At 40.8% G+C, this 11310-nt stretch overlaps 1 protein-coding gene across 1 annotated transcript in view; it reads right to left on the bottom strand.

Moving 5' to 3' along the window:
• Positions 1-211: 211 nt before the first annotated feature.
• PDCD1LG2 (programmed cell death 1 ligand 2) overlaps positions 212-11310 on the bottom strand; it is a 54335-nt gene continuing 43236 nt past the window's right edge. The window contains exon 6 of the mRNA XM_036738799.1: positions 212-963. Within this exon, the coding sequence (XP_036594694.1) occupies positions 950-963 (14 nt within the window). The 3' untranslated portion in view covers positions 212-949. The remainder of the gene's footprint in view (positions 964-11310) is intronic.

The following is an 11310-nucleotide window of genomic DNA, read 5'->3' as shown; positions in this document are numbered from 1 at the left end:
ATCCCTGAGGGCAAATTAGACATGGCTGCCATATTAATAGTTCCATATTTCCAGTCAATGTTCAGCATTGGGTGGAAAATGAGAATTATCCTTGGAGAAATTACAATCATAAATACATAAATTCAACACTGAATAATGACAGACCCAAGTTGCTATAGATATTTTTGAATTCAAGTTGATTTTATTATATAGTTTAGAGGACTATCGCCTATTTCTATATTTTCTCTTTAGTAGAATATCTTTAGAGGGCTCCCAGAAGGTCTGTAGTTACTAGATGTACATTGTGTCCTTGTGCTTGTTGTTTCTCTGCCATAGAGGTCATAACCTGAATTAGACAATTCAAGTAATTCTTAGATTATGGGGGAGAGACCAAATATTACCCTTTCCCCAGCAGAAGGGGTCTGTTAGGCATTCTGCAAATTCTTATACAAGAATGAAGGCCAACTCTTCTCTATTCTTCTTGAAATCTGTCCTTTCCAATAAATTTGGGGAAAATGGTTCTCTTCTTTCAATCCAGTAATGATGGAAAAGAGCCTCACATTGGAACCAGGGGCCACCAGGCCCTAACCCTTTCTAGAAGAGAAGTCAACCAGTAATCAAGAAGCATCTCCAGTAGGATTTCATTCAAAGTACAGAAACCCAAATAAACTAATTGAACAAAAAGGGCAATACCCAGGATACCATTGCTACTGACCATCCAGCAGTGTTTAACACCTTTGTGACAGTTGGTATTGATAAACTTAAGAAACATCATGGCCAGGCTATATATCACAAGAATTTGGAGAGGTTTAGTGCTATGCTCTTGCCATTATCCAAGATTCAGCTAACTTTTTGTGGTTTTGAATCTAAAGTGCCGTGCTGATCAATTTTTTTTTAAAAGTGCAAGCTGCAGGTGGAGCAAACTAGGTCTCTTGAGTCTGTCAAATCAGAAAATCTCCAGCTCTTGAGGTCATAGGATCATACCTGAAAAATAAAAAATAAAGATAAAAAAAATTTTAAAAGATCATCAAGTTTATTTATTCATTTATTTGAAAGAAACAAACTTTGGCAAAATAAAAAAAATTAACTTCATCCATTTTAGTATTTGGGGGCCGCATGGTGCAGTGGAAAGCACACTAGTGTTAGGATCCTTTGATTTCTGACTTCAAGGGTCCTGTGATCTGAGGCAAAGACATTCTTGTGAGAACAGAAGTCACAGAACATGTTGTCAAGGACACGGCTTTTGTAAGCTTTCTGAAACAGAGCCACTATTACACAACTGTGTGGTTTTCTGTTTTAATGAAAAAACTGCTCATGATATGGCCCAATACATTCGACTTTTCCAGAAGGATATGCTACACAGAGACCAGGGAAAACCATCCAGGCAGCCATACCAACCGGATTCCCTTAAAGCTAAACTTTAATGGCACAATGAAGTATCATTTGATTCTCTGGCCTATCAACACAGTAAGGTCCAGAGTCATTTTGTAAGGACCAGTTTAGGAGGGCTAGCCAAGAGTTTGGGCTTTCTCTGCTTTTATTCTCTGCCTGAAGGTAGCCTCAGAGTTTGAGAGAAGTTGGTGTCCTTGGGGCCATTACTGCTCCCTTTCTACAACCGTCTACAGCTCATCTGCCCTTCCTCCCTGATTTTGTTAACAACTAGTCTAGCATTTCGAGGAGTTTAATTTCTTATTTGCTTTATGGCCTTGGACAAGTCACCTCACATCTCTAAACTTCAGTTTCCTCACTGGGAAAATAATCTCTAAGGTCCCCTTTTACTCTGACATTCTGTGATCCTAGAAAATCGCTGCTCTCTGAAGTTTTGTTTTCTTTCTAATGGAAAGAAGGAAAGATGATAAATAAAAATGGTACCAAAATTTAGACTCTCCTAAATTGTTAATGATCTCATAATTGTCAAGTTTTCTTCAGTCTCATGCGTCTTGACCTTTCGGCAGCATTTCATACTGTTGATCACCCCCCTTCTGCATTCTCTCTCTTTTTCTAGGTTTTCATGACACTGTTCTTACCCTGTTCTCTTCCTACATGTCTGATCTCTCTTCAATCTCCCTTGCTACTTCTCCATTCTGAGGTAGGATAGAGGAAAAAGAAAAGAAGATCCAGATAATGCTTTGGCAAACACCCATTGATTCATATGTGTCTTCTCCATCCATGTCACATCTACTAATGGTGGGTAATCCCCCAAGGCATTATCTTGGATAATCTTTTCTTTTTTCTTTATCCTATCTCAGTTGGTGATCTCAATAACTCCCATGGGTTCAGATGATTCCCAGATCTGTCTATCTATCCAGGTCTAGCCTCTCCTCAGGTATGGTCCCACATTACCAACTTCTGGTCATTGTAAACTGGATGTCCTGTAGGTATCTCAAACTTCTCAAACTCAGATGTCCAAAACAGAGGTCATTATCTTTTCCTCCAAATCCTCCCTTCTTCTGAATTTCCTCATTACTGTTGAAGGTACCAACATCCTTCCAGTCACCCAAGATGGTAACTTCAGAGTCATCTTTGACTTCTTGCTCCCACTCAACCAAATCTTGGCATTTCTACCTTTACAACATCTCTTGTATACATCCATTTTTTTCTGCTGTCACAGCCACCACTCTGGTTCAGGCCCTCAGAGCAATAGCTATATTGTGATACATTTCCCTACTTCAGATTTCTCCCCACTCCAATCAGCTCTCCACTTAGCTGCCGAAGTGATTTTTCTAAAAAGGTCTGATCATATTAACCTCCCTCTACTTAATAAACTCCTGTGGTTTCCTATTACCTCCAGAACCAAATACAAAGTTCTCCGTCATTTAAAGCTCTACATAGCCTGATGTCTTATAATTTACTACACTTGCCCATTTGTTGTTCCTCATACACAACTCTTCATTCCACTCTCCTGCCTTTTCACTTTCCTCAATGACTAAAAGGCTCTGCTACCCCTCATCTATATCTTTTAGCTTTCCTGATTTCCTTTTAGATTCAGGTTAAATTTCACCTTCAGCAAGAGGACTTTTTTGATCTTCCCAGTAACCGTGCCTTTCCCTCTCAGATTACCTGCTATCTACTCTATTATGTCTACCTAGGGATTCTACATGTTGTCTCACCTATTTGAATGTAAGCTTCTTCAGGGCAAGGATGGGTTTCATCCTTATTTTGTATCCATAGTGCTTAGTATGGTATCTGGTGCATAGTAAGCATTTAATAGATACTTGTTGACTGACCAACTGATAGACTTCAAATCCACCTACATAAACACAAGAGGGAATGGGCCTACATGGCAATACCCAAAGGAATGAGATTAGACACAAGGAAAAACTTTCCAAATGGAAAAGTTCTTAAGAAACCGGAATGTGTTCTAAAAGGGGATTGTGGTATTGCCTTTCCTAGAATATGTTAGGAACAGAATGAATAATTCAACTTCCTGACAACATTAGGTACATCATGGTAGAGATGAAAAATGAGGAACTGGATAAACACTGAATGATCTAAGTATGCAGGGCAGTCAGTGGAAAAAGAATCATAGAAAGGCTCTTTCCTACTCTGTTTTCCCACCCTTCCCCAGCCCCATGCCCAGGCAAAACTGAAATCGGTATTTCCCACCTCCCTCATCCAGTCCAGCCCATTCTATCAGCTGAACAGGTTGTCTTTAACTGATAACAAAGGTGTGATCATTCCCAGGAATACTTGCTCTTTAAAGAAGGACTGCTAGAGGAGAGAAAGGAGAGAAGAGGCCAAAGGGAGGACTTATGTCATATCTTTCATTATATCTCCAGTGCCTAGTACAATGCTTGGCACAATGCGGGGCTTAATAATTGTTGAATGTTTGTTAAATATAGGCTGCCTGGAAGAGAGTCCATAAAATAAAGCTGGAAAGGTAGGTTTGAGCTGACTGTGGAGTGCTTTAAATTATACTTTAAGGAATTTGTGTTTTATTGCACAGGCAATGCGGAGGAGCCACTGCAGTTTTTAAGCAGAGTACAGTGAGATGTTTTGAGGAGCAGGCGACTACTAGAGGAGATAAGACATGTACACAGAATCATCCAGAGAATGGTGTCAAGCTGACTTAAGATGTGAGAGCCATTCAAAAGAGTGGGCTCTAGACATTATTCATAAACCCTGAGGCAATTCAAAGTAAGAGCCATAGAACTGGAGAGGATCATAGAATTTTAGAGATCACTCCAAAGCTGTAAGCTTGGAGGATTTGTCAGGATAGGGCTGGGGATATCAGTGATAAGTCATTACTGTTTGTATGTTTATTCATTACATACTATTATATATGTTCTGTCGAACACATCAGGGCCTCGTCTAGACTGAAGAAAGATAATTAAATCTGAGAATGTTATGCAACCAGGATCAGGTAAATGTATTAACTCCCTCATTTATCTCCAGTGAGCTGCAGAGTTTATGACCTATAATATTTTGGGGCATTTCCACATCTATCTAAATCTGAAGGTCAAGATCACTGGGTAAAATATTTCAATTCCTCATTAGTCAGTGGCCAAGAAAACTGTATTATATGAGGCCCCACTGGGCTGGGAACTAATCTCATGATTCTTAGCATAATCCTCTTGAGAAGTCATTTCCCAGTTCAATATTTGGATAAAAATTTTTGATCATTTCAAGTTTCTAGTCATTCTGGCTGCTGGTTCTTTCCAGCTTTGCTTAAAAGTTCATGATTTCAATCTACTAGAAAAACGGTTATCAGGCTACACGTGATCTTTGGTCTCTAGCACCTACATTCTTTCAGGGGAGCAGATGTTTTACATATATTTACATATAGTTACATACAGCTTGAAAGGGAAGAGGCAGCGAGGTGAGAAAGAAATCTGCAGAAATAAACAAAAAGCCCCAAATCAGCCTTGCGTGCAAACCCGGAGTCTCCAAGTTCGGAGCAGAGTGGTTTAGGAGAAAGGCCTCTGAATCCCCCAACTGTACCTCCCCATCCTTTTGGGTGATCTCTCTCACCTCAGTTATATCTCCACATTTATTTAATAATAACAGCTAGCATTTATATAGCACTTTAAGGTTTACAAAGAAAATTACATAACGTCATTTGATCCTCATGAGAACCTGGTGAGATAGGTGCTATTATCATCCCCATTTTACAAATAAGGAAACTGAGGCAGGTTACAGGACTTATCCATGATCATATAGGTAAGTATCTGAGGCAGGATTGGAATTCAGATCTCTCAGATTCCAAGTCCACCACTCTGAACACTGAGCCATCCAAGCTGCCTCTTTTTGCTTCTTGTATCCTCCTAGCTCCTTAAAGGGAGAGAATAGTAGTTTTCGTTTTGCCTTTGTGTCCCCAGCAGCTAACACAGTCATTGCACAGAAGGAGGTGCTTAATAAATCCTCGTTGGATTTGGAGCATATGGGATTTCGAGTCAGAGGACTTGGATTGAAATTCTGGCCCTGTTACTTAATACCTGTGAGACTCTTGCCAAATCGCTGAATTAGTTTCTTCGTCTGTATAATGGAGGCACGTATCTGGAAGTGGTTAGACTAGGTCCTTTCCAGTCCTAATTCTAATGTGATCTCAACTTGTATGGAAATTACGTATGAGTTTTAAAATGAATTTTGATTGAATTCTGAACTTGTGTGTAGTACCCAATGACTTGTCCAGAAATGACTGTTAAAGGAAATGCCACTTTCTCAGGAAGACTAGAGCTGCTTGTTTCACAGTAAGGGGGAAGAGCATCTGAAGAGTCACATTTACATCCTCTTCAATGATTCAGGCCTTTGGCCAGGCTCACCACCAAAAAAGAGTGGAAAGAGCATTAGCTCAAGATTCAAAGGACTTGGGTTTGAATCCTTCCTCTCTTACTTACTACCTGTATGCCTTTTGGCAGTCCTTAGTCAACCAACAAGGGACTATTAATCACTTACTATGTACGCAGTACCACACTAAGTGCTGCAAATACAAAGGAAGGCAAAAACATGCCCTACCCTCAAGGAGCTTACAGTCTAAAGGGCAAGACAACATGCAAATAACTATATGCAAAATATATACGATGTAATGGGAGTTGATTTCAGAGGGAAAAGTACTAGCCACTAGGGAGACCAGGAAGTCTCCTGAAGAGGGTAGAACTTGAGCTAAATCTTAAAGTAAGCCAGGGAATTCAGGAAAGGAGGTTAGGAGGGAGAAAATTCCAGGCATGAGGCATAGCCAGTAAAAAGTCATGGAGTGAGAATGAAGTGTCTTGTGTTGGAACAACAAGGAGGCCAGTGTCATTGGATTGTAAAGTACATGGAGGAGAGTAGAGCATTAAATAACTGGAAAGATAGGGATGGGTCAGATAATAAAGGGTTTTAAAAGCCAAACAGAGGATTTTATGTTTGATCCTATAGGTAACAGGAGCCTCTGTAGTTTGTTGAGTAAAGGGAATGGTAAAATGGTCAGATTTTTTTAAATAATATTTTACTTTCCACTCAATTACATGTAAAAACAATTTTTAAAATTTTTTTTAAGTTTTGAATTCCAAATTCTATCCCTCTCTCCCTGCCCTTCTCCCTCCCTGAGATGGTAAGCAATCTGATAAAGGTTATTTGTGTGCAATCATGTAAAACATTTCCATATTAGTCATTTTGTGCAAGAAAACTTGAAAAAGAAAGGAGAAAGAGAAGGGAAGAAAGGGAAAGAGAGAGAGAAAGTGAAAAAAAGTATGCTTCATTCTGTATTCAGACAATATCAGTTTTTTCTCTGGAGGTGGATAGCATTTTTTTTTATTATGAGTCCTTTGGGATTCAGTCAGATTTAGTTCAAGGCAGGTCACTGGCAGCTGGTGGAGGATGGAATGGAGAGAGAAGGGATTTGAAGCAGGGAGACCAACCAGAATGTGAGCACCAACTTTGGGAAAGCAGTCTGGAATGTCTTAGAAGGGCAATAAACAAGTGCCTTTTGGTAAATGACACAGTTCAGAGGCAATGATGGATGATCCTCACATCCTTGGGTTTGACAGCAGCCTCAGGAGACAGTGCTGAGCACCTTCCTTGAAATGAGGCAATAGTTTCCACCTCTACCGTGAAGATTATAATCAGAACTAGCTCAGAGGGTTGTGGTGAAGATCAAACGAGAAAATGTATTAGAGCACTTTAAAATAAAAGGTATGAGGTGATGGTCTCAGTCTATTGAATAAACTGTATATTCCCAACAAATTCTAGTATTCAAGGCCTTCTACAATCTGGCTCCAATGGTCCCATCATCTTGTGATGGGGCTGGGGGGTGGACTAGATGTCTCTATGGCACCTTCTACCTCTAGATGCTACTATGCCTCAGATGCCATCCTTGCTATCTAGGGGAAGACTTTCTGTGAATCCCCTAGAGCTGAACAATAATTGCTTGTTGCTCTTAGAACAATTGTGTAATGATAACAGGAGCTGAAGTGACATTTCTATGGCATTTTAGAGTTTGCACATTATCTCATGAGTCACACACACACACACACACACACACACACACAGACACACACACAAAACCCTATGAGGTAGGTAGAGAAGGTATTATGACCCCCATCTAGCAAACCCAGAAATAGAAAAGTTAAATCACTTGCCCAAGGTCACATAGCTAGTAAATGGCTGGATTGGGCCTGGGACAGTGTCCTGACCCCAAATCTACTGTTCATTCCACAAAACCCCAGCTAGTCTTCCATGATACAAAGTGTCTTGGCCAACAAACAGCTGTATAGCAGGAAAGTCCAGTTTACAGTATAAAACTGTTCAGTTTCCCATTATTTATTATTAGAACAGTGGCATATTTCCCTATTTGTGTTGACAGAGAAAAATATGTTGAAAAAGAAAAAAAAAAAAGATCGTGTCCATCTATAGTTAAGTACACGTGCCTGTATAGTGTGGCAACGGATTTGTCTATTGTGTCTGGGAGAGAGAAATGAGTCAAGGTTATATTCATACTAAGAAGAAAAAGTATTTTGATTTCAGGAAAAGAAATTAAATAGTTGGGTAATAGGGTGTAGTGAAAAGAATATTGGATTTGGAGTCTCAGGGTCCAATCCTGACTTTGCTACTATGCCACCTATGGAACCCGGAGCAAAAACTATTTGGGCTTCAGTTTCCTTGTCTAAAAATTATGGAGCTGGAGTAAATAACTGTTAAGGTCCCTCCCAGTTCTATTTCCTGTGATTCTGTGATGGTACCAAAAAAGAAGTGCTTATAAATAAAGTTTAAAATATCTGCATTGATTTGGGATCACAGATTGAGCCCAACTCTCTAAACTAGTCCTATGAAGTGTGGTCAAATAGGGTTTCCTTTGCTTCTTTCTCAGTTCCCTTTCATGTACCCTTCTCTCCACGGTGTCCAGTGTCTTAATGTTGACTGTTGTAATACCCCATGTAGAATGACTTCCTTAGGCACTGACCCTCCCTCTTTCACTCTTTTAAAAATTTCCCTTCTCTGTGGTATTAGATCATAAATTTAGAACTGGAAAGGGCCTTAGCGGTCATGGAGTCCAATCTCCTAATTTTATAGTTGAGGAAGCAAGAGGCACAGAGAGGATTTGTCCAGGGTCACATAGCTAAGTAAGTGTTTGAGGCAGGATATGAACCTGGGTTCCCTCATTCCAAGTCCAGAGTTCTACTCCTTATACCATAATCCTTTCATTTGTCACAAAAGAAAATATTGACTAAGTTAATTCAACAAATTAACTAAGATGTCAATGGTAGATAACAGTGTGTTTACCATTTCAAGGTTATTTGCATTTGTAAAAAGAATTCTTACTAACCCTAAGAAGAGATTTACTAATAGCAGAAGTTTACAAAAACATAGAATAGAAACATGCTAATAATGATGATAATGATGGAATAATTGTTAGAGTTGGAAAGTATCTTAGAGATTGTCTAGTCCAACACTTCCCAAATTGTGGTCCCCAGAATTCTGGTGTTCGATGTGACAGATGGTATAGAGGGAGATATTCCTAGCTCTTCTGAAATCATACTTGTAGGTACCAATCTACTCTGATTCTTTTCAGGAACATAAGACTAACCCTGCCGATTCAATCCAATAAGCATTTATCAATTGATTACTATGTTCCAGGCACTGACAGTACCAGGCACTGCGGATACAAAGACAAAGCAGAAACACAGAAGGGACCTCAGAAGATGTCTAATCCAACCCATGCCTGAAGAAGAATCCCTTCTCCAAGTTACCCATCAAGTAAGTAGCCATATAAACTTTGCTCAAAGACCTCTAGACAAGGGCAAGGCCGTCTTTTCCACTTTTACACAGCTCTATTTGTGAAAAATGAGTTTGGGATCTCCCTCATGGTTTGAGCTGAGATCTTTTCCCACTCCCTACAGAAGACCTCATTCATTTGTATATTTTCTGGTATATTCTAATCTGTAGGATTTCTCCAATTTCTGCTTGCTGGGTTTTTTTTTAACAAATGAATTTGCTTGCCATTTGCTATTTCTGGTCGTCTTTGTGCAACCAGATTTTGGTGGGGTGGAACTAACCTGTCAAGTATAAACTGAGGGCTATTCTTCCCACAAAAGAAAAGAGATTTTTTCCTGAACCTCTAAACATTGTACTACTAGAGATACTGGGAGGTGGGGGTGGGGGAGGGGGAAGGAAGAAGGAGAAATATAATTCTAACTTGATTCCACTCTGGAAGATAAGTAAGGGAAGGAACAAGCATGCAGCCATGTTCTTTCTCCTGATTCTCTCAAGGCAGAAATCATAGTCCATTGGAAAGGGATGGGCCAGATTCTAGAGATATCTATCCATGCCTCCCATAAACTGCATCTCTATATTTAGACAATTGATGAAGACATAGATACCTTACATAGATCCATATATCTTACATATGATGGATAATTGGGGGATAGGTGAGAGGAAAAGGAGTGGAAACACTGCATGACCATTCTGTGTATATAGAAAGCAAAACTTACAGTGCTATATACATGTTAGCTGATACAATAATTATCAGTTATCATTACTATTTTATATCTCTCAAAGACTGTAGGGACAAAAGGCCGTGCTGCTTCTTCCTAAGTTGAAGAGTAATTCTTACGACCTTGAGCCAGAGATGATGGACTAGAGTTCGTCATGCCCAGGATTGTAGCCAGAATGGACTTTGTTTTCTTTGAATGACTCAGCTCGCCTCGTTGAGCTTCCCTGGACGCTGGGGCTTGCTCTTCCGGGGCAGGACCAGAGCTTCCTGTGTGATGAGTCGTGGCGCTGGCTGAGGGGAGGTGTGTTAACGTGGTCTACGCTGGGGGAGGGGCCAAATCAAGAACCAATCGGCCCTGGTCGTTCAGGCGGCGCTTGATGATGTCAAAAACTCTATAAGAGGGGAGAGGACAGCTTGAAGATCCTCCTTTCCTTTTCCGGTTGGAGCCAGAGACGCCTACAGCCGAAGCTGAGCTGCCGGTAGCAGAGCTGACTGGAGGCTAGTGGGTAATCTTCTTACCGTAGAGGGGAAGCATGTATACGATTTTGCCTTATACCATCTCGCTTCTCTGTGGCCTCCTGGTAACCCTTGTGAGGCGGACTTATTGGGCCTGGAAGCTTTTGATGAAAATATCAAAATGGGGACGCTGGTTTGTGGGCTTGTTACTGTGGAGTGTAAATACATGCTTTAGTTCTCCTGCCTTCTGCCTAGAGAATTCCTTATATCCTGCGGTTCCGGACCTTTTAGGCACATATGAGATTCTCTTTGAAATCATAAATTCTGCCTTCCTAATATATTTGGCGACGAGGATGGGATCGCTAGATATAAGATCTCTGTTCAGAAGGCAGGAGAACTAAAGCATGTATTTACACTCCACAGTAACAATCCCACAAACCAGCGTCCCCATTTTGATATTTTCATCAAAAGCTTCCAGGCCCAATAAGTCCGCCTCACAAGGGTTACCAGGAGGCCACAGAGAAGCGAGATGGTATAAGGCAAAATCGTATACATGCTTCCCCTCTACGGTAAGAAGATTACCCACTAGCCTCCAGTCAGCTCTGCTACCGGCAGCTCAGCTTCGGCTGTAGGCGTCTCTGGCTCCAACCGGAAAAGGAAAGGAGGATCTTCAAGCTGTCCTCTCCCCTCTTATAGAGTTTTTGACATCATCAAGCGCCGCCTGAACGACCAGGGCCGATTGGTTCTTGACTTGGCCCCTCCCCCAGCGTAGACCACGTTAACACACCTCCCCTCAGCCAGCGCCACGACTCATCACACAGGAAGCTCTGGTCCTGCCCCGGAAGAGCAAGCCCCAGCGTCCAGGGAAGCTCAACGAGGCGAGCTGAGTCATTCAAAGAAAACAAAGTCCATTCTGGCTACAAGGATTGACAAAAGAACAATGTACATTTTTGGACATAGTCAAT

This window comes from Trichosurus vulpecula, chromosome 9 (genome assembly GCF_011100635.1).
Source record: "Trichosurus vulpecula isolate mTriVul1 chromosome 9, mTriVul1.pri, whole genome shotgun sequence".
In the NCBI taxonomy this organism is placed as follows: Eukaryota; Metazoa; Chordata; class Mammalia; order Diprotodontia; family Phalangeridae; genus Trichosurus; species Trichosurus vulpecula.
Note: the sequence above shows the minus strand (reverse complement) of the source record. Positions and strands in the feature narration are given on the sequence as shown.